Here is a 27198-nt window from a genome sequence, read left to right as displayed (position 1 = left end):
AAAGGGCGAAAATTACCCGGATTGAAAATAACCCTGTATACAGTTTTACTTTACACAGGATTCTTTTATACATTGATATACATGTAGATATTGGAGTACTTGGGATGCTATAAACTTATCCTTACAGTTACATGTACAATACTCACAACAGGCAAACCTTGAACTTTCACATCACTGTCTTCAGAGTATATCCTGTAAGAAACATTCATTGCACATTATAGTTGAATTGATTTGATACTCTTTTTCTTAATATAAGTTTGCTTTTTTGTTTTATTTTAATGAAATTATAATTTTTGTGCATTTAGTACAGTATCATGCGCATACATATGGAAGATCATTTTTAAATTCAATAAACAATGTCATTCTCCAAAAGAAAAGACATACATTGTATACATGTAAAGATCAGTAAAGCCCATATTTTAAAAGTGGAAAAAAATATTTTCTTGTGTGTGTAATTTGTGTGGGATGATGCATATCATTAAAAAACAAACAACAAAAAAGGACAGAATGTCTCAATAGCCATATGACTTAACAATGCAAGGCGAAAAAAAATTGAAAGCCCACTGGACTGAGGTCAGTGAATTTTTTTTTACCTAGGCTAGTACATGGTAGGGGGCATCTGTCTTTTGGCTCAGTTCTGTGTATAACAAAAATTAAAATACAATTATAGTTGGGCTAGTAACTTGACAGGCTTGTGTGTAAATGTTCTGTCATTTCGAAATCCTGTTTTGTTTATATTACATGTCCAACTGTGTATCACAATATATAAACAAAATATAACTATTACATCTATCATTATTATTATTATGGTTTTGGGTCAGTCTCTTTTTTATGAAAATCTAGTAGCCTAAAGGGATAGTGATATTATGGTGAGCTGACCAGTAAAAAGGCCTGAGTGCAAGAGCAGTGAAAGAAAATTTTTTCTAGCCTGGGCCTACAATGATTTCATATTTGTGCTACATTACATGTATAAACATTTTCTAAATTCAATAATGTTTGTTTATGACCTAATAGGGTCAATTGTGTTATTTTTGCCATACCTGGAGATGGCTGTTCAAGATGTACTCAAACCTGCAATAGACAAACAAACAAAAAATACTTTTCATCAAAAAACATTTAAAAATATGTTAATTATAAATACATGTATTCTTGCAAAGAAAAGTGCAAAACTTCAACGTAAATTATGTTTACATCGACAGAGAATATCTTAAGCAAAATCTTTTACATATACATGTACAGATTGATGCATACCTGTAATTCATTATACCCCCGCTTGAAAAGCGGGAGGGTATCCCGCACCTCAGATCTCCATATATTTTCCATATTCAAAATAAGGAGAAAATGCGGACGGGAGTATTTGGACTAATTTTCCGCATTCATTCCAGATTTCCGTAGATTCAAATTTCCAGATTTTTCCGTATTCAAAATATGGAGAAAATATGGATGGGAGTATTTGGACTCTTTTTCCATATTCTCTCCAGATTTCTGCATTTCCATATATGAAAAATATGGAGGTATTTACTTGGTTGATGAAATGCGGAAATACAGAAATCTGGAGAAAATACAGAGTTAATCACATGGTTATAAAATGGCTAAAAACTGCTACATGATGCATACATACATTTACAAAACCATCAACAATGTGCAAAATTATATACAATTTATTATACCATTATGAGAAAAACATTTAAATGAATGAAAAATTTACACATTATGGACATGAGCAATGTATTGGATCTTATATCTTTGACAAACAAACAGAGGAGCATGTATGGAAAAAGTTTGAAATCTTATTAAGCCACAAATTCATCATGAAAAAAAATAAGAATGTGGCATTTTTTTATACATATAAATTAAATGGAAATCTATTCATTCTATAAAAGCAAAAGTGGTAGTGAAAAGTTCAACACTTTTAGATATTGGGGGAAAAAATAACAATTGACATAGCTAGCATTGAATATTTACCAAAAAAAAAAGCAATTTTATAGACATTTTTTATCAATCTGGATCACATTTGCCATTTTCTACCTGCATTCCTGATTCATATTTCTCACAATATTCAATTTATATCTCAGGTCTGTGCTTTACACCCATCTGTCCAAGAAAAATTTTCTTCAGACTTCTTTGTAATTTTTAAGGTCACTGCATGTTTAATTTCTTGCAGCTGCACTTGCGGTCGAATTGGCAAATCCTATAAGTTAAAAAAAATACTTAAATTATGGTGCAATATTAATAAAATTTAAATTAATTGCTTTTATTCCTTTTATAATCTTTTTATAAACACAAGTTTGGGTTCTTCAATTTTATATCAATTTGTTTAAAGTAATATTTATAATAATGACAATCATAGTTGACTGTTCTTAATTAAACGAGCAATAAAAAAGAAAAAAAAAAAGAATATATATACCTCATACATAACCATCCATGAACCAGCTTTAAGCCTGTTAAAATCGCAGTAAGTTGAATAACCACTTATTCTTTTTCAGAAAATCTTCTCCTTTTGCACAGACGCTACCAAAATAAAATGTATGGTAAATCATTGCTAGAGATTACAGCCCATGGCTCCCCAAAATCAATTTAACACCTTTAATTGTGGTTAATCATAATTAAGTTCTTTGAGCTGTTTGAATAATGTCAGTCATGGGCATATTGGCTGAAACGAACGTAGCCTGGTAGTTCAGTCCTAGGCCTATAGAGCAATTTTATTTTCATCATCACTGACACACATTAAAAAAAAATATGACTGACCTACTGTATATGAAATACGTGTATCTGCATCTATTGGTTGATACAGCAATACGATCTCATGCTTCCTGGTCAACAAACCTCCTCTTCAAAACAGTGCAGACGTTACAACATGGAAGCCAAAGGTCAAATTTTGGCGGTCTGTTATTTAAATTAATTGATCACTGAGCCCGACTTTTTGAAACGTTCTTTCGATCCCGATCAAATTGTACATAACATTTAGGAGAAACAGAGAACTGCTGAAGTCCAGAGCTCCGTATTTTTTCCAGATGAAAAATTTTCTAAGTTAAGAGTTAAATATTTTTCCAGATGAAAAATAGAATAAGTCCAATTCTCCGTATTATTTCCGTATATTTTCCAGATTATTTCTGCATATTTTCTGCTTTTCCGGATTGCTAATTCTCTCTGTATTTTTTCCACATTTTTTCCATAATTAAAATGAGGAAAAAATGCGGAATAATGCGGAAATCTGGAGATCTGAGGTGCGAGATATTAATTTACTTTTTGATCCAACACATATTTTGGGTTCCCCATAGCAAAACATGGACACTATCATTATATTCATACTGGAAGCGGCAGGTATCATTTAGTGTCAGAGCTCATTGCTCAAAGTACCTCTAGTTTTATATTTATACATCTCATTAGCTAGTTTTAGATGGGCAATACTTTCAAAGCGAAAAAAGTGGTACACATAGAAATATTTTTAAAAAATCATAAACTGCATATATGAAGTTTCACAAGTATTTGACAATTGACTGCATTGACATCATCTGCATGATTATTATAAATTCTATGATATTAATTATTAAATTAGAAAAGTAACAACCAATTTTTGATCAGTAGGCTCTAGTGAAAACTGCATGATTATATAAACAGCTGACACTATAAAACCTGCAAACAAATGTAAACAAACCTTTAATCCTTTATCCAGGTAAACATGTATATGTGTAGAGGAAATTCGGAAGAAATACTTGTGCATACACACGAGTATGGATAGAATTAAATTTTAGTCTCTTGGTATTTAAAAAACACTCATATGGTTCTCACAAATCACTGGGCATTGATAAGTAAAAATAATGACTTTTATACGTGTAACTCTGCACATGCATGCATGGTATACTACCTTATAAGTAGGTACGGACTATAGCACACCTGCATTTTCTCTTCAATTTAAGACATGCTATTAACAGCATTTGACAAACATGCCCTAAAATATTTAGCCATTTTGTGCTACAGGTAGTATCGAAAAAAATAATAAAATTCTACTTACGTGTGCTTTTGCTTATTAAATCAATGCATGTGGGTTAAGCTTAACCGACAACTACTCCCTTCCACGTGGAAACATGTTTACAAAATCGAGAGGTGCTGTTTTGACAATTTAAAGTGCAATAACACTTGACAGAATGAGAAACTGCATACCTACTTTTCTCTTTTTAAGTACAGAAATGTTTGTTTTGCAACTTTTTGCAATTTAGAAACCTTATAAATCGAGAAAACATAAAGTTTTACCTCTTTTTTCATGTTGAATTTCTCTCTCGATTTTCACCAGTGCCATGTTGGTCTCGTTGAATTCTCGCGAGGAAAGCTGTTTGGACTTTTACGGATTTTGTTCATATTTTATTACGACTATCTCTGAATTCTTCCGATTTATGCTAATAAGGTTAGGAGGTGTGCATTGGGCCAGAAATGCTGAAACTTATGTGGAAGCATCCTGGGGTAGTGTAGATTCTAAATTGTTCAAATCATGACCCCCAGGGGTTGGGCGGGGCCACAATGGGGAATCAAAGTTTAACATAGAAATATATGGGAAAAATCTTTGAAAATCTTCTTCTCAAGAACCACTGGGCCAGAAAAGCTGAAACTTATGTGGAAGCATCTTGGGGTAGTGTACATTCTAAATTGTTCAAATCATGACCCCCAGGGGTTGGGCGGGGCCACAATGGGGAATGCAAGTTTTACATAGAAATATATAGGAAAAATCTTTTAAAAGCTTCTTCTCAAGAACTGCTTAAACTTATGTGGAAGCATCCTGGGGTAGTGCAGATTTTAAATTATTCAAATCATGACCCCCCGGGGTAGGGCGGGGCCACAATGGGGAATCAAAGTTTAACATAGAAATATATGGGGAAAATATTTGAAAATCTTCTACTCAAGAACCACTGGGCCAGAAAAGCTGAAACTTATGTGGAAGCATCCTGGGGTAGTGTAGATTCTAAATTGTTCAAATCATGACCCCCGGGGGTAGGACGGGGCCACAATGGGGAATCAAAATTTTACATATAGAAATTAATGTAGGAAAAATATTTGAAAATCTTCTACTCAAGAACCACTGGGCCAGAAAAGCTGAAACTTATGTGGAAGCATCCTGGGGTAGTGTAGATTCTAAATTGTTCCAATTATGACCCCGGGGGGTAGGGCGGGGCCACAATGGGGAATCAGAGTTTACAATGGGGAATCAAAGCATCCTATGGTAGTGTAGATTTCAAATTGTCTAAATTATGATCAGTGGGGTAGGGTGGGGTCATAATACCGTATAACTGGTTTTTAATGCGGGTGCAAATTTTTGCGATTTGATCCTGAAATAGGTATATTTATTTTTTGCGATTTTAATTTTTGCGATTTCACTTTGACAACAAAGTCTATTTTTATTGAATTTTATTGCTAGACATTTAAACAATAAAGTCTATTTTTATTTTTTACTGAACAAACCAAAGCAATTTAATATACAGATGACTCTTGATGGCTTGAACTCTGATCTCTCGAAGTGAACCTCCGGTCCCGTGTTTTCCTCTATATAACTAAGCAAATTTACTCCTGATCTCTTGAACTTCTATCTCTCGAAATTCTCTATCTCTCAAACCAAAACCTGGGTCCCGTTACACATATTTTTTTGAATTTTACTCTCTATCTCTCGAAGTGTTGATTGCGCTTGTATACATGCCAATCAAGCGTAAAATAGATGCAGTCTGGACTTAATTGGAAACAATGAAGGCCCTGAGCTGTTAATTGGGTGTTTACATAGATGACACTACACCTGTGGGTCATCCGGTGTGTTGTTATAATTAATGGGTTATCATTCACAGGGTAAATTAGAAACAAAGTCACAATTATTTTGAATTGAAACCGAGACGATAATTCTTTGAAATTAATTTATAAAAGTTCGTTTTAGTAAGTTCCCATAGACTATGAACTTTCATTTATGATTATAAAGAGTTTATGTAATCCCAGTAGGGGAAATATTACACAAGAAATTCTTTTCTCAAGAACAGAATACCGATTAAGAAAAATCTGGTAAACACTGGTGAAGGACCCGATCAAGCCGCGGAATAGCCAAACCGACATTTGCTATTCGGGTTTCATATACATAAATCATGAAATACAATGTAGGAACAAATAAATACTGAATCTTTAGGAATTCGTTTTATTTATTCGAAAAACAATCATTGTTGTTGATATCAAGTAAATTACCTTTAAAATACGATTGAAAACGTGCAATGGCATTATTTACATATACTTCCGGTATCTGTAAAAGTAGAACTTTGATGATCGCAACTGAAAATTCCAGATTTTATTAACGTATTTTTTGCGATTGAATTTTTTGCGATTAAGACTTGATCGCAGAATTTCGCAAAAAATAGCACCCCGTAGAAAAATCCAGTTTTACGGTATGTATTACAAGGGGGAAATCTGGTAAAGAATGGAATAGTCAGAGCTTCTCAGGTGAGCGATGTGGCCCATGGGCCTCTTGTTTAGGGACCTATTGCTATCTGTTTTCATCTGTTGTTTTACGTCATTCATCAGGCGTAAACTTTTTAACATTCTTAGCTTCTTCTCTGGAACCACTGAACCAATTTCAACCAAATCTGGTATACAGCATCTATGGGTAAAGGGGAACAAAAATTTTGAATTTCATGGTCCCTGCCCCCCTGGGGCCTGAGGGGTCAGGCTAAAACCACCAAAGTTAATGCAATCTTTAAAAATCTTCACACCTGGACATGAAGCAGTCAAACTGTTGGCACAATTGTAATGATCAGTGAGCGCTGTACTAAAATTGTGGAATTCATGGCCTTTGGGTCAGGGGCTCTAGTGTTAGGACAGGGCTATATAGATCATTTAGTGAAAGTGCTATGTCTCTTTGAAAATCTTTGCTGTTCTTGGGTATTATACAAGTATTTAAGGTCTGTCCACCCTTACAATTTTAATGGTTAAAAGTACAAATATTGAAATTTTTTTCATTTAATAAAGTTTAAATTTACCAATTATTTCCAAAAATGTATAGGTCGCCATATTATTTAAGATGGGAGACATAAGAAAAACAGAAGCGTATGTCAACAGAAAAAATCACACATTTTTAGCTCACCTGAGCTGTAAACGTCTGTCTGTAAACTTTTCACATTTTCGACTTCTTCTCAAGAACCACTCTTATGGATAAACTTGGTAGGTTCTAATTTCACACAAAGATTCCTCCTGACCTAAGGGTGTGTCCTGACCTTGAATCAAGGTCATTTGGGGAATTTCAAGGTCACTGGAAGAAAAATTTCATAATTCGTGACCGGTCCATATCTTTCTTATGGATAAACTTGGTAGGTTCTAATTTCACACAAAGATTGCTCATAATCAATGGGTGTGTCATGTGGTATTTTGTCCTGTTTTGACAGTTCTAGTTATGCCCTGCCATGAATATGCCCAGGGCATATAGTGTTTGTCATGTCTGTCTTCTGTCCTTCCATCTGTCCTTCCATCACACTTTGCATTTAGCTTTTTCATTTAGCTCTGTTCAAAGCTCAGTTTCAAAGAAACTATCCAAGATATTTTCATCAAACTTCATTGGCTGATAAATATTGATGAGAGCTATGCAACTGCATCAACATTTTTTTGATCTTGACCTTTTCTTTGACCCTGACCTCTCTTTTCTTAAATGGGTGTTTAGCTCAGTTTCAGTGATACCATTCAAGATATTTTTATTTAACTTCATATACTGAAACATACTGATGAGAGTTACTCAACTGCATCAATATTTTTGACCTTGACCTTTCTCTTGACCTCACTTTTCTTAAATGAGTGTTTAGCTCAGTTTTAAAGATACTATCCAATATATTTTTATCAAACTTCATATGCTGATGCATACTAATAGAAGCTATTTAACCGCATCAACACTTTTTACCTTGACCTCTCCTTTGACCTTGACTTCACTTTTGTTAAATAAGTGTTTTGCCAAGTTTTTAGCTCACCTGAGCTGAAGGCTCAAGTGAGCTTTTCTGATCACATTTTGTCACGTCTGTCTGTCTGTAAACTTTTCACATTTTCGACTTCTTCTCAAGAACCGCTGGGCCAATTTCAACCAAACTTGCCACAAAGCATCCTTGGGTGAAGAGTATTCAAGTTTGTTCAAATGAAGGGCCACGTCCTCATTCAAGGGGAGATAATTGGGAATTAATGAAAATTTGGTGGCATGTTTTAAAAATCTTCTTCTCAAGAACCAGTATGCCAGGAAAGATGAAACTTATGGGGAAACATCCTCAGATAGTGTAGATTCAAGTTTGTTTCTTTGATGATGCAAACTTTACATATTAATTCAGTTTACAAGAACGTTGGACAAAAAGGCAATAAGATTTAATGACCTTGAGGCTTCTTCAAATTTATGAAATCTGAAAGCAACTGAGTCAATTGATTCAAAATTTCTGGCAAAGGAAGGTAAAATAGAGATTATGTAAATAGAACCTACTTCTTGTACCTGATGTCAAGGCATACTCAAAATAAATCTGAAATCTCCAACAACATCCTTTCACAGGCACAGACCTGCCAACCAAAATTGATGCTGTGGGGGGTCATGACCCAACATTCAGAAATGAAATGTTGGGTCATAGCGCGTGACGACATTTTTCGAGGGTTGAGTAACAATATAGTCCCCAAATTTTTAGACATCGATGTTTAAAAGAACAAGTAAACAAGAAAATGGGAATTACTTTAATCATAAGGTGACCACAGGTCCCCCTACAGATGCACTATATAAGGTGACCTCTGGTTCCCCTACTGATGTCCCCTACTGATGTACAATATAAAGTGTCCTCTGGGCCCCCTACTGATGTACAAATAAGATGATTACTGCTCTCCCTACTGATTTAGAGTATAAGATAACTTTTATGCTCTGCTACAAAATTACTAAACAGAGTTTCAGCCAGAATAACTTTAGAAGACGTCTTGTTTTCAACAAAGCTAACAATACTCTTTGAAGATTTTGATGCCTCTTCTGCTTTCACATGAATTGACCTAGTTGCATGGCGTTTCACATCGTACAATGCACCAGAAGCAATTGAAAAATTAATCTGACAGAGCTTGCAATAAGCCCAATCTTCTCCTAGATTGCACTTTTGAAATTGGAATTCTTTTTCCCATGTACTTTGGTATTTACAACTGTATTTTTTACGTTTAGTAGGAGTCAGTGTACATGGCCCAGACATCGATCGTTTCCTTACCGAAGACATTTTCAAACTGATTGTGAACTCTTTATCAAAATAATTACCTGTTTTCTGATGATCACAGCTCATACATCGTTAAAAAAACATAGCCGCTGGCATTATTCATGGTCTTGTTTACACTTCCGTTTCCATTATCAAAGGCGCCGTCTGGTGTCGAAAATTTAAAATAAATTAGAGTTATCTCTCTTCGGATTATTTACCGAAAATTGGGTTAAAAAATGGGGACAATCGATTTTGCGGGTGAAAATGATGACCCGCCGCGGGTCATTACGAGTGGGGGGTGAGAGGTCAGTTTTGCGGGTGTGACCCACCGAATGCGGGTCACTTGGCAGGTCTGCAGGCAGAAACTTACTTTCAAATTCTTGTTGCTCATCTCTGCTGATACAAACTTTCTGATTGGTTACCTTGAATACCCATAATGCTCGTTGAGAGAAGTCTAATATAGGGTAAAAATTCCAAGTTCACACTTATTCTTGCTCATACCATACTGATCTTCACTTACCGTAATTTTCGGGTTATAGGTCGATGGGGTATATAGGTCGAAAGGCTCATTTTCAGCCTTAATTTTTGAAAAATCCTAAGATAGGACGAACTTATTATATAGGACGAGGCTTTGTTTCCCGTTTTCTAAAGATTCTTACGCAGATACAACGTATCAGAACAGGTAAACCTCTAAAATTACCGGGTCAATTCTGTGACATGAACGTATCAAGAAAACAAACAGGTATTTTAATGAGTACAGCATTTAAATAAAGTTTTAAAAAAATGTAGTTAAAACTTCTTTGAATTGTGTTACTACTTTTTTTTCTCCAACTTGCCTGTTCAATGCCTCCGTAGTTTCATACTGTTGTTAAAGCAGAGGCAAAAATAACACGTAAATATGTTTCTTATTTTAAGCTATAATTCGGGAAATACCCGAGATCAAAGAATAATATTTCTGATTTCAGAACAACTTGGACACATTCCTAATATAGTTTATTAAGTTAGTCATTTACCGGTGGACGACAATTGCTTCGATGTCCGCCATTTCATTTTTGTTCTTCAGGGATTTGCTAAAACCCGCAAACGACCATTGAATGTATATATAAAGCAACAGTAAAGAATTGAAATAATATTAGAATGCTGTAAGTTTAATTTATAAATTTAATTGAGAGTACCGGTACATTCACAATTTGACAGTCATTATGAATTTCATGGATTTGTTTGATCAATGATGTGTAACACTAATACCCTATAACGGCACGTGGATTTGCTAATCATGCCCTGCGGGTATTAAACCAGCACAGGTGTTGAAACCTTTGCGTGTACATAGTGTAAATCCTTTTATCTGTCAGACAATTAAAATTCGTTAGAAGCCAATCTTTGTATAGCGGTAATTCAGTGTACTTCTTGTGTGCGAAGAAGCTTTTAATAAACCTTATAATATCAGTTAAAATTATATTTCTGTCTTAAATCATATTTCTGTAACCTGCATTTATTACTAATTCTTTGCTTGTAAAACTCCATATCAATAAAATTAATTTTTTATCATCCGCATGTATATTTCCATAATTGCTTGTAAATCTTAAAACTATCTCTCTAAACGATTTTTAGGAATTGACTGGCAACAATTTATTTCACTCATTTTACATTAAAATAAATATAAGACTTTTACAATAAAAAAATTAATACTATTTCAATTTATCAATCTACTTATTAATGGTAAAACACTACACTTGTGATCTTGAAAAAATTTCCGTATTTTAAATTTTGATACGCGGTTGCGGTTTTACTTTTAGTAAACGATAGCGACTTCCTAACTTCACAAGATGGCTACCGCATGATGGCAATGGATAACACGTTGAGGAATTATTAACTTGATGAAGCACAGTTTTTTCCTTTGTCATCAACGGATATTTAATGGAATTTATTTTGTTAGAAAGCTATAGAATAAATATTTTATTGTTTACCTAGGCATTAATTTTTCTGCGTAAAATAATGAAAAAAGTTATAAAAGTGGCACCGATTTGCTCTGAAATTTACGTAAATTTTATTGATTTTGGGGCATTTTTCGTAAACTTGAGCCTTAGAAAGGTCGAATTCGTATATTGGGCGACCCCAGCGGTTCTGAGAAAAAAGTATCGACCTATAACCCGAAAATTACGGTATAAGTGACGTATTAACGAAATACATTCATCACTTATACTTACGTTGACTTATAGTACACTTATAAGTAAATTTTAAAATTTATGAGTGACTAATAAATACTTATGAGTGGATTATACAAAACTTCTAAGTTTCTATTAGTTTTTTCTGTAAGGGAATTCTTCATATTTTTTACTTCCATGTGTTTTCCATCTTTAATTGATAACGAAAAACAGAAAAATGTTTGAATAAAATGCAGTGTATGTCCACACAACAATGTGCAAGTGAAGTTGAAATAGCCCAAGCTGGTCGTAGTTAACGATAGTTCTGTTTCTTTCACAGTATGACTTTATTTTACTTAAAACCTTTATAATTACCGCCCCAAAAACCCACAAAGCATACCTTAATTCCTTTTAATAATTAGAAATTGCTAGATTTTCAACAAATGCCACAAAATCATCCTAGAATTTATCCAGAAAAATTAATGGAACTGGAACCAGAAGTGTCCTCCCCTCAATGTCAAACTGGAGGACTGGGGAATACAATAAAATAAATTAAGTGAGAAAAATTGTTTCGCTTCTTTTTTTTTTCTGTATACTTATTTTATTATACTGTTAAAATAATTCAATATAAGAGCGGTGTAAAGCAAAAACTTGCCTGGGACTTAGAAATTTTGACTAGTATTGGAATACATAGGGAAAATCTTTAAAAAATCTTCTTCTCCAGAACCACTGTGCTAGCAAAGATGAAACTCATGTGGAAGCATCCTATGGTAGTGTAGATTTAAGTATGTTCAAATCATGACCCCTGGAGGTATGGTTGGGCCACAATAGGGGGTCAAAGTTTAACATAGGAATACATTGGGAAAATCTTTGAAAGATGAAACTCATGTGAAAACATCCTCAGGTAGTGTAGATTCAAGTTTGTTCAAATCATGACCCCTGGGGGTAGGATGGGGCCACAAGGGAGGTCAAAGTTTAACATAGGAATATGTAGGGAAAATCTTTAAAAATCTTTTTTCAAGAACCACTGTGCCAGCAAAGATGAAACTCATTTGGAAGCATCCTCAGGTAGTGCAGGTTCAAGTTTGTTCAAATTATGATCCCCAGGGGTAGGATGGGGCCACAATGGGGGTCAAAGTTTAACATAGGAATACATGGGCAAAATCTTAAAAATTTTCTTCTAGAGAACAACAAAGTTATGATTGGGAATAGTTATATGAAAGCATCCTCATGTGGTGTAGATCTATAAGTTTGTTCAAATCATGATCCCACTTGAACCCACCTTTATATTTAAATTTTTAGCTCTTCTGAGCCAAAGGCTCAAAGAGCTAATCCTGTGGCCATTTGTGTGGTGTGCTTTAACTTTTTAGAATATGGGCCTTAACTCAAGAACCCCTTGGCCAATCATTGTCAAAGAGCAAGAGCCACTTTGGACCTAATTTGGCCCTGAGAATTTCCGAAAAAGCAAAACCACTCAATTTAGGTTGCAAATGCAGCATTCATCACTTGGAGTGTTGGTGACCATGTATCTATTTATCATGACATAATTTTCCCTCTAGTCAATGCATTATGACATCATAAAATGTGTCATTTTCTTCATATCCTGTAAATTCCTTTGAAAATGGCCTAAAGTTTAAGTATTTTTTCAATATTTCATACAGAGCACAACCTGTGATCCAAAAAATTTGCAAATACATAATGAAAGATCTGTTTCTGAAGATCAAACCATATGTTTTATTTTTTGGATTGTGGACTGTGCTCATATTTTAATTCTTTCCTGAAGGTAGTCAGATATGCATGTTTTCTGCAAATTTCAAGAATATTGCAATTTCTCAAAGTTGTTTTCCAATATCTGGACTCTCAAAAAGAAATTTTATTATAGGAAATGAAAGCACCAAGTGTCTACTTTATTTTGATTTATGAAATGGGAAAGAGGGTGATAGTTAATTAATCGATATAACTACAGGGCCATTTAATGCATAAAGTGAACCTAGCTCTTTGTCATGGGGTATCCTTGGCCCAAGGGCTACCATTTATAATAAAACTAGGGGGTGGGACCCTAAAACAAGGGGAGATAATCAGGAAAATAAAACCAAAAGTACTGGTTGCTAAAAAATCTTCTTCTCCAGAACCACCAGGCAGATTTTCACCAAACTTGCTTACAAGGATCCATACAAGGATCAGGATATGTTGAAGATTAAAAATTGTTCAAGGCATGACCCTGGGGCAAAGGCATGGTCTCATGGCTATATTTAAGTATCTTAGATACTTATTAGCATAGAATCATGAAACTTTGTCAGTTGATGCAAAACTTGGGTTTGCGGAGAACATTGACCAAAAAGTAGGTCAAAGTGGCCTCCTTTTGAATATTTCGGGTACTTATTGGCTTAGAATCATCAATCTTTGTCATTTAATGCATGTTGAGTTAACTGAGCTAACTGGCTAATAATTATCAAACTTTGTCAGTTCATGCATCTTGGGATAGTTAGAATTAGAGGCTTCAAGTAAAAGTGATAGATTGTACAATTTATAAGAAGTGCAATTCAAGGCCCTTGGGCCTCTTGTTAAATACTGAAGTGAATTTTGCTATTAGTTTAACATAGCCACAGCTCATGTCAGCGATATAGCCCCTGGGCCTTTTGTTTAATTTTGCAGGCATTTGTTTTCAAATTGTTTAAAAGGCATATTTTGAATACCTTCAGACCTATGATCATCAAACTTTGACAGTTGATGCATTTTGGGTCTTCGGAAAATGTCGACCAAAAGAAAAAAATTGTGACCTACTTTTGACATTTTATGGCTATATATAAGTATCTTAGGTACTTATTGTCTTAGAATGATCAAACTGTGTCAGTTCATGCAACTTGGGTTTACGGAGAACGTCGACTTAAAAGTAGGTTATGGTGACCTAGTTTTGAATTTTTATGGCTATATTCAAGTATCCTTGGTACTTATTGGCGTAGAATTGTGAAACTTTGTCAGTTGAGGCATCTTGGGTTTTCAGAGAATGTCAAACAAAAAGTAGGTTACAATGATCTACTTTTAATTAACTCAGGTACTTATTGGCTTAGAATCATCAAACTTTTTATGTGCCCGGATCAATAGATCCGGGATGTATATTGTTTTTGTCCTGTCTGTATGTTTGTCTTTTTGTCTGTTTGTTTGTTTGTTTGTTTGTCTGTTTGTCTGCAAACTTTAACCTTCGCAATAACTTTTGAACCATGAAAGATAGAGACTTCATACTTAATATGCATACTCCACTAATGAAGCTCTTTCAAATGAAACCAAAGTCAATGACCTTGTGACCTTGACTATGACCTATATGCCAAAAATAGCTTTTTTCTGCAAACTTTAACCTTCTCCATAACTTTTGAACCATGAAAGATATAAACTTCATATTTGGTGTGCATACTCGACTAATCAAGTTCTTTCAAATGACACCAAGGTCAACGACCTTGTGACCTTGACTGTCACCTATGTACTCTAAATAGCTTTTTCGAATTTTGTTGCCATCTGGCGCATAGTGTTTCACAAACACATCTTGTTCAGTTGATGCATCTTGGGTTTTTGGAGAATGTCGTCTGAAAAGTAGGTCATGATGACCTACTTGTGACATTTTATTGCATTATTTAAGTATAAGGGGCAGTTAATGGCTTAGAATCGTCAAACTTTATCAGTTGATGCATCTTGGGTTTTCGGAGAATGTTGACCATAAAGTAGGTCACAGTGACATACTTTTGCTTACTCGGGAACTTATTGGCTTAGAATCATCATTTTGGTCAAATAATGCATCTTGAGTCCTCAGAAAATTTTTAATCAAAAAGAAATTCACCATGACCTTCTAATGGTATTTTATAGGTATACTGAAATATGTTCAGTCCTAACTGGCTAAGAATCATTAAACATTGTCAGTTCATGCATCTTTGGTACTTAGAGTTAGAGGCTTCTAACAGAAGTGATAGATTTTACAATTTATCTGAATAGCGATTCAAGGCCCTTCGGTGGCTTGTTTATTTTATGCATTGACAGTAAATTTGCTTTAAATTATGAGTGATATAAGCATGTTGGTCAGTTTCTATACTGGTAATGTCACATGGGTTTTAATTTCCTTGAATAGCAAGTCTGCATGCTATTAGTCAAGAAATATGCTATTCATAATTGATACCAAAAAGTCCCTCCTCCATCACATCCAGGGTATTCTTGGAATGGGTGGCCCATTTTACATAGTTTCAGTACTCTCTGAAAGTAATGCATGATTGTTTGCTTTTTTTCAGCACATGTTACTCACTTGATGGAGCAGCTGGATGTTTTCATCAGTGTCAAACCAAAACCAAAGCAACCAAACAAAGTGAGATATGTTGTGTGTGTTTTTAAGCTACCTGAGCTGAAAGCTCAAGTTAGTTTTCTGATCACCTATTGTCTGTCGTCGTTCTGTCCGTCCATCTGTAAACTTTTCACATTTTCAACTTCATCTCAAGAACCACTAGGCCAATTTATACCAAACTTGGTACAAAGCATCCTTTTTTTACAGTCCAAGTTTAACATTGAAATACCACTGGGCCAGAAAAGCTGAAACCTATGTAGAAGTTTTCTGGGGTAGTGTAGATTCAAATTTTTAGCTCACCTGAGCTGAAAGCTCAAGTGAAATTTTCTGATCACATTTTGTCTGGCGTCCATCTGTCTGTCCGTCTGTCTGTCCGTCTGTCTAGCTGTTTGTCTGTCCATAACAAATTTTTGGTTGCAATTTTCTCAGCAACAAATGCTGGAAACTTTAGCACACTCTTTGTTTAGGCATGCCATATGTTGGGATTTATATTTGACCAAATCTGATTTCAACTTCCTGTTTATCTATGCATCTGTCTATTCCATTCGTAAAAAACTTAAGAATGAATCTTCATAACATTGTGATCTGACCCCTTTTTTATCATGGATTTTTACCTTTTCAAAGCAGAACATTGACAGATTTTACCTCAAATGTTCAATGTATGATATGAATACATAAACTAAATCTTTTTTGATAGTGAGACTCTCAATATATAAGGAGTGTTAAGAAAGTTCTTTCCGGAATAACATATTTTCAAAAATTTCAAAGTAGTGCTTAATTAAAGAGATTAATTTTCAAGTCTGACAAAATCACAAGAGTGTGCTTTAGATTTAGAGCAATTCATTTCTAGCAGGGAATTATATGATTTTTCTTCCAAATGGAAACATATATTATATAATCTTCAAAGCACCCAAATTATAGAAATGCTGGCCATTTTGAGTGAAAATAAAGGATAATTTACTTTTGTTTCTTCATAGCTTAACTTGCATCAGACTTGCTGATAAGTGTAGGTAAAGGAACGATAGATCAATTTTCAAAATTTGAAGTTTTTCACAGATTTAATAGTTTTCGCATAATATTTGAAAGGATGTTTTGACCTCTGTACTTATCATAATGTCACAAATACCATATATACTCGCCTATAAGTTGGTCCGCCTATAAGTCGAATGTATGTTTTTTACGTTATTTTGTCGGATTTGCTATTGACCCGCTTATAAGTCGGTACAATTTCTTGCTAAAATCTAGTGACAATTTCAAGTAAATCCAATGATGTTTTAACCTGGTTTCAGTTTATATTTTTCGAAATGACACTGATATTTAATCATAAATTATTAAACAAAAAGGCAATGCTCACTTAAAATACAAAAAAAAAATTATTAAAATATGTTAATACTTGTACTTTATGATTATATATAATCAAAGAATACATAAATTATCTTACATGTATATATCCAGATATTTTCTTTGATAATCGTCGGAAATGCAAATAAGATACTACTTTTAAGCATCCAGAAAAATAGCAATCTCTTTATGACTCGCCTATAAGTCAGACATAGAGTTTTTGACCAATATTTAACTCCCAAAATACCGACTTATAGGCGAGTATATACAGTATACGTCATCTCTAATTTTTCTGAAAAGATATAATCTTTTTAAATACCTGCCCTCCCCTTATTGATTCAACAAAAGACAGTTAATGTAGGTCGCGGGTTTGCAGGGCTTTTAAAAGTGTTCGAAAACATACCATGAAAGTTGGTTATATGATTCCTCTACCTTCGATTTACATTCTCTGAAAATTTTATTAAATTCGTCTGCACCGTTTTTGTGTTATTTAATTCCAAACCTGTTATTGTTGTAGTAACATTTTCGGCGTTATCTTATTGAATTGTATAGGAAAAACATCGTTTTTGGCTTGTTTTCAGGCAAGGCTTTGATTTAAAAAATATCAATAACTTTTAAATCATGCAGATGAATTTGTTTATCCTTTGGTATTTAAAACTAGAATTGATATGAAATGAATCTATGTGAAAAAATTAATATGTCTTTGGGTTCATTTTCTCATAACTTAATTGTTGATAATTGCTTTTATATAGAAAAATGTAGCATTTTTAAGAACGACGTCATAAAATAAAGCGACGTCATGCTTGACGTCCTGAATATCAATCAGGTACACAGAGCAAAAAAAATTATACTGATTTTAAAAAAAGGAAACTCACGTCTATCTGCTTGCAAATGACCAATATCATAATAATTCTATAAAGAAATAAAAATATTGTAAGCCATTTTTCCTCTTTACGTCAAATGTTAGTGAAAATTCTTGCAAAAGGCCATAAACCATCAATCAGTCCTTTAGTTTTTCTTTTTTTAATATTTTCCTTACGTGTTGATTTCTTATCGAATCTTTTCTTTTTGTTTTGTTTTCTTCATGCGCAGATTCTCAACGGTTTGCAAAATAAAAGTAACCTTGTATTCCCTTCTGGAAGAGGCAGACCCCTTCCCCCCTCCCTGTTGAAATCCCAGATCTTTGATAAGTTTGTCTGAAAAGTCATAGGTATGAAGATAATTTAGAAGTCAAGGACTGACACACCAACCCTCCCCCAACCCCCCTAAATATGATTTTTTTAAAAAAGTTTTATATATTTTTTTTTCTTTAGAAAATTCAACAAGGTACTAAAATCAACGATAACTTCCTATGAATGAATTTCCACCAAATATTGTCCCGGGTATAAGTACATGTATAAATGCATTCAGCGTATATATTGAAAATATTTTTATCTAAGTTTACATAGAGGCAGCGATTAACTAAAATAAATCTTAAATTGAAATTTTTTTTAAGCTTATTACATATAAGGATAGGAAAAAAACGTACAAGGAATTTTCAGAGGAGTAAATTGGAATAATCTTAACATCAAATTTATTTGGCGTAATCAACGGGCAGATTTTATTTTGTTCTTAGACTCTCGTATACATGAAACATTAATTCTATTGAATGAACATGGAAAGCAACATAGCGAAAAAAATATGTACATGTAACTAACAACAACGTATGCCATTACTTACACAGTCAATTGGGGTATCGAACCCCCCATCCCTTTCCATTTTTCTGGGGTTTTTCCTGTTTTGGATTTTTAATACGTATTGCATGTGTTAATAATGTTACCCTTTTATCTCTTTATGCTGTCTTTAAATACATGTATTTCGTTTTTGACTGATATTTTAAAAAAAAAGATGGCTTGCAATTTGTTTTTATTCTCGTCATCTGCCTCACTTAATCTTCACTTTATCATAATCTAAAGCGTAGGAACTTTTGGAATATGCAGATATCAATAAATTTGAAACACATTCTTCTTCCTTTACAGATTTCCATTTAATTTTTTATGAGCCTCTGATTAGTAAATATTTTGATTAAATCAACTGCATATAGGGTAGCGTTCAGTAATAATACAAATATTGGAAAAAGTTTACTCATCCCCGACTTTAGCAAGAAAAAAATGGAATGGAGGGAGTTGTCATATCCTACGTGCCTGGGTTATTTACAAATGGTCAATGCCACTCAAAAAATGGATTAGTTTATGTTTCATTAGTATGTGATCAACCAGTATATATATTTTTCAAATGTTCTTTTTAAATAATAAGTTTAAACTTTTTATGTAATCGGTGCATTTGCAATGTTAAATATAATGACTTATGGAAAATAAGACTTTCCCAAATTTTATTTATTGAGTGCAATTTTTAAAATATGGAATTGAATTTTTTAACTCACTCATTTTTGTAATTTTGCTCTTTGTCCGAGATTAGCACGTACCATTTATAAATGAATTCGACTTTCCATCGGCAAGCAGAGTTTTGATGCTGCAGTTTATGGAGATAAGAGAAAACAAACACATGCATGCCATATATGGTTGTGTAGATAAATTATCGTAGAAGACAATAAACAGTTTGTTAGAGCCTTTCCTCTGAAAGTGTAAATGAGTGTGTTTCTGAGGAGGGGGCACTGAGTGTAATTCGGAGTTAGATACCCTGTGTTATATTTATACTAAGGGTTAAAATTTATTTCCGAAACAAGAGCATGTGCTCTCAGAATAGAGCCGAGAACATGTGATATAAAACACATCATGAAACACTTTCTAATAATCTTAGTGTTGGTCATTCGAATCGAAATAAGCCTTCATTATTTTTTTTTATAACTTTAGCATGTTCTATAAGTACTGTTACACTAAAGTTGTCTAAACTACCAATTTCAACAAAAGTTATAGCTAGATGATGTACTGAATTTTTCCATTTCGCATTGTGACGTCATATTCAGATGTGCACAAGAAAGTCGCCCAAATCAAATAAATTGCGTACCCAGTTTTAATGACGTCAGCAAACCCGCGACCTATGTTAAAACCTAATCAGTAGAAAGAATGGACTCTGTAAACATGAAATATCACAAATTGTAAATATCTTCTCATCAAATTTCTTTTCGAAAATAAAAGAAAAATGTGGAACGAACTTTCTTAACACCCTTTACATAGTATTAAAGAAATAAAATTGCATACATCAGTGCTAAAGCTCAACTTAGTCATTGGGGCTATGTAGGTCATTGTATTATTTGAATAAGGAGGCAGAGCATCTTTCAGTTGTGCGAATAGTATGAATATATTATCGAATGTTGAATGTGTACATAGTTTTTTTAAGTGATATCTTAACTAAGCAATCTAAAAAATAACCCTCACCTTTTTTCGGGCTTGGGAACGACTATGTTTTATTATTTGGCAGGTTTAGGTTTTGTTTTTACTGCTTAGCTTTTAAACCAGTGTATCTCTGATATATTAGTTTTGAAATTCATTGAAATAAAATGTATACACAATGATCTTATGGATTCTGTAATAAGGGTGAAACGTTTACTGAATTTTTAAACATTTAAACGAACAGCAGTAAACGAAACGGTACCGTTTAAACGGGAGAATTTTATGTATTGAATTTTTATGGCTACTTACTCATGAACACTTATTTAATAAACCATTCTTTCACTGTAAGTATGAGCAGGGTCTCACGATATCTGGTAAGTCGTGGGATTTCATAAGTCAACTTTAATTAATTATATATCTAAAGCTATCGCATATTTGAGATCAAATCTTTTCATTATCTGTCAAACAATCATTCAAGATTTATCTTTAGCACGTATTATACTTCTTTTCTTAGTAGTAATTTTGTTTTATGCAAAATCAGTACATGCCCCAATCGGCCATATTTCCGAGAAATTACCGATTTCATAATTCGTGTCCGGTCCATATCTTTCTTATGGATAAACTTGGTAGGTTTTCATTTTACACAAAGATTGCCCATGGCCCAAGGTTGTGTCATGACCTTGACCCAAGGTCATTTGGGGAAGTTCAAGGTCACTGGAAGAAAAAATTCAGAATTCGTGTCCGGTCCATATCTTTCTTATGGATAAACTTGGTAGGTTTTCATTTCAAGAAAAGATTGCCCATGACCTAAGGATGTGTCATGTCCTTGACCCAAGGTCATTTGGGGAAGTTCAAGGTCACTGGAAGAAAAATTTCATAATTTGTCTCCGGTCCATATCTTTCTTATGGATAAACTTGGTAGGTCCTCATTTCACACAAAGATACCTCATGACCTATGTGTGTGTCATGACCTTGACCCAAGGTCATCTGTTCAAGTTCAAGGTCACTGAAAGAAAAATTGTATGATTCATGTTTGATACATATCTTTATTATGGAAAAACGTATCTCTGAAAAACCCAGCGGGGGGTATTTTGTCCCATTTGGACAGTTCTAGTTCTTTGTAAAAATGAAAGTATAGAAATTATGTCAAAATTGCAATGTTACGAGAAACAAAAGAAAGAGGCGTTTTCATGTCTTATGAGTGCATCGAAAATGTATTCTCGTCCAGAAAATATAATAGAAAAAAGTGAACAACTTAGAAATTTTTGCCACTAATATTAATTATATTCGCTCGCCTCATAATTTTGAAACCTAAAATAAAAAATAATATTTGTAAAATATTTTCGCTCGCTCGCCTTACTTTTTAGCTCACCTGAGCCGAAGGCTCAAGTGAGCTTTTGTGATCAAAATTTGTCGGTTGTCTGTTGTCGTTGTCGTCGTTGTTGTCGTTAACTTTTCACATTTTCATCTTCTTCTCAAGAACCAAAGGGCCAATTTCAACCAAACTTGCTACAAAGTATTCTTGGGTTAAGGGGATTCAAGTTTGTTCAAATGAATGGCCGCGCCCTTTTCCAAGGGGAGATAATTAGAGAAAAATTAATGGCATTTAAAAAAAAATCTTCTTATGTTCTTATTCGAACAATCTCAAACAAACATAAAATATTTACCAGCCTTATTCAAAATCATAACAACACAGATTATGGGTAAATGCTCCAAGACTTGCGCATTTATTAACATATTAATTACATAGAACACGCGAATATCTGCCTCGCTTTCCTGAATATACATGTAACTCGATTACGTAGATCTACAACATAAAGGCATTTCAATAATTAAACATATTCAATTCATATTATAATATAAACATACCAATACCCGCTTAACTAAATAAAAATGGAGGGTGGGTGGGCGGGCGTAATGCGTGTGAAAAGCGCAAAGTCTTGAGCTCGAATGACTATAAAAATCACAGAGCATGCCAGTCATGTTCTACATAACCCGTTTAACAAGTATTACTACGCGTTACCTCTTACACCCTATAAATAGCAACCACGTGTTCGATATAAACAAGTTAGATTTATCAACCTGCAATAAATATATTTATGTTCTTATTCGAACAATCTCAAACGAACATAAAATATTTACCAGCCTTATTCAAAATCATAACAATACAGATTATGGGTAAATGCTCCAAGACTTGCGCATTTCGAATGTTACAAAGAAAGGGGTAAAATAAAGAAAAATGCAATAATGATACACACAAATATTTTATGATCAAATGCCCAGACACTTTGACACAGACAATAGTGATTGTACATTTTCATGAACGTAACCGTCTTTTGCATTGTCTGAACGCCACCTGCCGTGTTTCTTAAACAGTCTGTCACTTACACCAGCATTAGCAGCTGCAGTAGCGCCCCCAGACCTGAGACTGTGAAGACCAAATTTCGATTTATCCACCACACAGGTTTGCAAAGCCTCAAGCAGTATTTCTCTAGCCCTAGTGTATGACAATGGTCCAGTATTTCTTAGCTTATAAATACCTGATTTCTTACAAAAAGTCACTGCCCTGAAAATAAAGCAATTGGAATCTGGTGGAACATCAGCAATCTGCAGATACAATTTTAGCATATTATATGGACATGTAACAGTATCTGTTTTAGAAACGATCACATTACTACCATTCATATATTTGTCTGTCTGACTTTTTGCTATAAACAGAGATAAATGATCATTATAAAACACAATGTCAGATCGCTTTAAGTTGACAAGTTCTGAAAAACGCAAGAACGCTGCGTAACTTAATAAACACATACATGAAATTCGAATGTCCGGTAAACTGCTACTTGAAGATCCGTAACGTTCCACAATGCGCTGAAGTATTTCAGGAGTAATAGGCTCTTTTTTAACGCTAGGTTTTCCACTGATTCTGTGAGATCCTTCCAAAACTGAAATAACTAATGATGAGTGACAAGGCAGGGCTCTCACACCACTTTTTGGGACTGGGGCCGGGGCCGTTCAAATTGGGAAAATTATCGTCATTTTGGGAAAAGTTGGATAACACAAATTCATTAAAAAAAATCCTCAAATTTTGCTTTTCTAGCATTTTATCATCAATGCTAACTCTGGTTTGAATAAACAGTTGAACAGAACAAACATGGGTATGTAGGCTGTTTATGAAAGTACATTAGCTTTGTCATTACTATCTTTGAGTGTTGATATTGCGGTTATATGTCTTACTGCATGACAGTCGCTAATCACATAGTCCCGAATTTCCTCTATCACATGGGCAACTTTGCTTACCAATACAGCGCGAGACTGAACATGCCGAAGCGCGGGTACGTTTCTAGGTGCAGCTTACTAATGTTTAAATGAAATGTCTATTTTTGAAACCAAAATGCTGCTTTTTGTCGAAACTACATAACAAGATACTCTGCACTCATAGTTGTATACATTTTTGTAAAAACAATAACCTGGTTCCCCGAACCAGTTTACGAATGCATTTGGCGCGAACTAATAAAATAGTAGTACAGTTTCACTTTCATTTGCAAATGTGTTTTGTTTGGGGTTTTTTTTTTGCGATTAGGTTTGACGGACTTTTATTTTTTAATTAATATTTTACTCTGGATGGAAATTGGGAAATTTACACCTTTCTTTTGGGAAAAAAGGTACCTTTTTTGCATTGGGAACGGGGCCGTTGAACGGCCCCAATTTTAGAGAATCGAGAGGCCTGCAAGGGTTTTCTTTACCTGCAATCTCATGAGCCCAGGAAATTGCGTAAAAAGTTTCATTAACCTTGGAAACAGAATTGTATTGCTTAGATAAATGTATTAAATACAAAGAAACGTTAATGTCAGTAGCAGGAATGTGGTGAATTTTTGGATCTTGTGATTGACACCATTTAATCCAGGAATTGAAAGCATAACGATATTTACAATAAGTATTCTCAGATTTAGATTTCTCACAGTAAAACCTCAACTCTGCTAGATTTTTCTCTGATGTATGAAATGAACTCCATCTTCCAATTCGGAAAATATCTGAAAAATGTAAAAATAAAAATTCTCATTAGCATCATCTTCAATTCATATATAAAATCACGACCTCGTCACTCTGCTTGAACAGGGACCATGTCATTCAAGAACTTCTATAGACCATGTCACTAAATACCCAATGTATACTAGGACCATGTCTTTTTTTTTTTTTATTTTTTTTTTTTTATATAAATCTCATCTCTAACTTGTTAAATTACTTATATCATGCTTAAAACATTCTATTTTAATACAACACACGTCAAAATCTTCATGTTTTCATATACTTGACCATGTCCCTCAGTACATCTGTACTTGGACCTTGTCATACTATGTTTCATGCAACATCGAGTCTTACAGCTAGTAATGATCCTGTAAATTTATATGTACCAAAAATATACAGTGCTTTGAAGTACCTCTACACAAAATCTCACTGGTATCGTTAAACTCAATCACGTCTAACACATAACTTCTGTAAGTTAAATCTGGCCCAAAGATCATTGACCAAAACGGCGACGATGGCCAATACGGTACAATCAAAGTACCACATGATCTACAATACAAAAGATGTCTTATCGTCCTCAAGACCAAATGAACAGGCGGCACAAGCCAATTGTTATCGGAAATCCAATCTTTTGAGAAACAATCCACTGCCTCAGTACCAGGATTCCAAAACAGAGAATTAAATCTGGGCAACTTAGAATCTAAATAACTTGCAAACCTGTCCACTGTATAGGGACCCCACATATCATTCATAAATCAAAAAATTCCTGAGATACAGATCAATCATCATAATCAACTAATTAACTCACGAAATCTGCCTTCTCATTCATAGATCTAGGAATCCAGGCGATATCTAAAGAAATATTCCTTTGTAAACACAAATGAAAAACTGAAAATGCCATTTCATGCAAATCACTTTTCATGCTACCACTTTGGACAATCAAAACACAGTTTTTACTGTCAGTCAATATCTTAACGGACTTACCACTCAACTTCTCTTTGTAAGAAAACAATACCAGCTGAATCGCTTTAAGTTCACGCCATGTAGAACTTGGTGCACTTTCTAACTCTGAAAAATTACTGTGAAAATACTATTGTGTATCTGATAAATGACAAACTGCCCCAGCAGCTACAGAACTAGCATCTGTACACAAAATAGCAAATGTTCTTGAATACTCATTCATATAACGACAATTGTAATTTTCTAAATTTTTAAACCAAACACAAGCTCTTGCATAAAAGCGTGTGAACTATCAAACCTGATCAAACTGTCCCATGAAAATCTGGACTCAATCACTTCGTAACACTTCCGTGTCATCAGTCTACTTATGTTACCAATAACCGGTCCCATAGAAATGACCTTGCCCGTAAACTGAGCTAATTGTCTTGCAGTGACCTTAGATAATTTATGAAATAAATCCTCTAAAGTTTGCTTACAGTCCTGAATACATCTCTCTGGAATAGATAAACAAAACATTTCAGAGTTCCACAAAAGCCCAAGCCATTCTAGTTTTTGACATGGTTGAAAAACAGACTTTTCTACATTAACTAGAAACCCCGCACGTTCTAATGAATCTTTGACAAATAAACTATCAGAAACTCCTTTTTTGAAAGATTCAGCCAACCCTAATCCATCGTCTAAATATAATACAATATTGACGCCCGACTGACTCCAGTATCTTACCATTGGTCTAAAGCACTTTGTAAATATATATGGCGCAGAACTAAGGCCAAAAGACAAAACAGTAAAAACATAATAGGAATTTTCCCAAGAAAAACCCAAGAATGTTTGTTGTGCTGAGCAAATATCAATGTGATGAAACCCAGACTTAAGGTCAAATTTAAACATATAATGTCCCTTTTGAAAAAATTGTAATGCTACTTTCCAATCCTCAAATTTCACCTTGTCTCTTCTAACAAACTTGTTCAAAACACTCAGGTCAAGAATTAACCTTTTCTTACCAGTGCTGTTCAAAGCTACACTTAACGGATTTACCACAACAGGCTTGAAAGGCACTTTTGAAATACAACCTGAAACTAACAAATCTGAAACAGTATCTGAAACAAAATCAGCATTAAGCAAAGCAGACTTATTATTTTTAATGCACATTTGGCTTGGTGGCATAATAAATGGAATTACATAACCAGTGCTTATCACGCTTAAAATGAAGTCAGATGCATTTATACTCTTCCAAAATTCTAAAGAATTTCGTAAACGAGTTTTAACTCCTTTAGAGTCTCTCGAGCTTTCTAAATTATTCAGATATACTTGATGTTTAGCAATTATATCATATTCAGTATTATCTCTATTCCTGAGGTTTTCATAAGTCATGAGATCAAAATCATCATACTTATCATTTACTTGTTGACCCGAAAGTACTTGACTGATTGGCAGCGGTGAAGAGGGGACAATGTTTTCTCCAGTGACCAGCTGACTTGCAGTGGAAACAGATGTCATAGGCTGATGGTTCCCTTCGTTTTCCAAAGCCTCGAAAAAGCTGTTGCTGACTTCCGGCCGCTGCAGGAATACTGCCATTATTAGAATGAGTAGCATTGTAACCCGAGGGGCGTGTCTTATAGGGCTGGAATTGCTTCTTCTCTTTAATGGCTCGCATCGCTCTGTTTTTGGCTTGTCGTAATTTTTTGTCATCATCTGAATCCGATGTTACATCGCATCGGATTCAGATGATGACAAAAAATTACGGCTTGGATAGCTTAGAATAATGCTCTCAAAAAGAGCGACGCCCTCACTGTTGAGTTTAACTCTTTTCTGCAACTTCTGCAAATCAGCAATAATTTCCTCGTTGAATTCAAACTGTATCT

The 27198-nt window shown here is 34.2% G+C and overlaps 1 protein-coding gene and 2 long non-coding RNA genes across 3 annotated transcripts in view; 1 reads left to right on the top strand and 2 right to left on the bottom strand.

Moving 5' to 3' along the window:
* Positions 1–27198, top strand: part of LOC134232130 (protein bicaudal C homolog 1-like) — a 262980-nt gene that overhangs the window by 132447 nt on the left and 103335 nt on the right. Inside the window, exon 11 of the mRNA XM_062714082.1 lies at positions 15625–15698. Within this exon, the coding sequence (XP_062570066.1) occupies positions 15625–15698 (74 nt within the window). The remainder of the gene's footprint in view (positions 1–15624; positions 15699–27198) is intronic.
* LOC134232138 (uncharacterized) lies at positions 147–4291 on the bottom strand. Its single transcript, XR_009984719.1, has 3 exons — positions 4255–4291; positions 1041–1071; positions 147–192 (listed from the first exon to the last, which is right to left on the bottom strand). It is a non-coding gene; the product is annotated as an uncharacterized LOC134232138 (long non-coding RNA).
* On the bottom strand, positions 1637–3134 carry LOC134232137 (uncharacterized). Its single transcript, XR_009984718.1, has 3 exons — positions 2749–3134; positions 2408–2511; positions 1637–2191 (listed from the first exon to the last, which is right to left on the bottom strand). It is a non-coding gene; the product is annotated as an uncharacterized LOC134232137 (long non-coding RNA).

This window comes from Saccostrea cucullata, unplaced genomic scaffold (assembly GCF_032062105.1).
Source record: "Saccostrea cucullata isolate Sc308-1 unplaced genomic scaffold, CSIRO_AGI_Scuc_v1 ctg492, whole genome shotgun sequence".
NCBI classification, from domain to species: Eukaryota; Metazoa; Mollusca; class Bivalvia; order Ostreida; family Ostreidae; genus Saccostrea; species Saccostrea cuccullata.
This window is presented reverse-complemented; position numbering and strand designations above follow the sequence as displayed.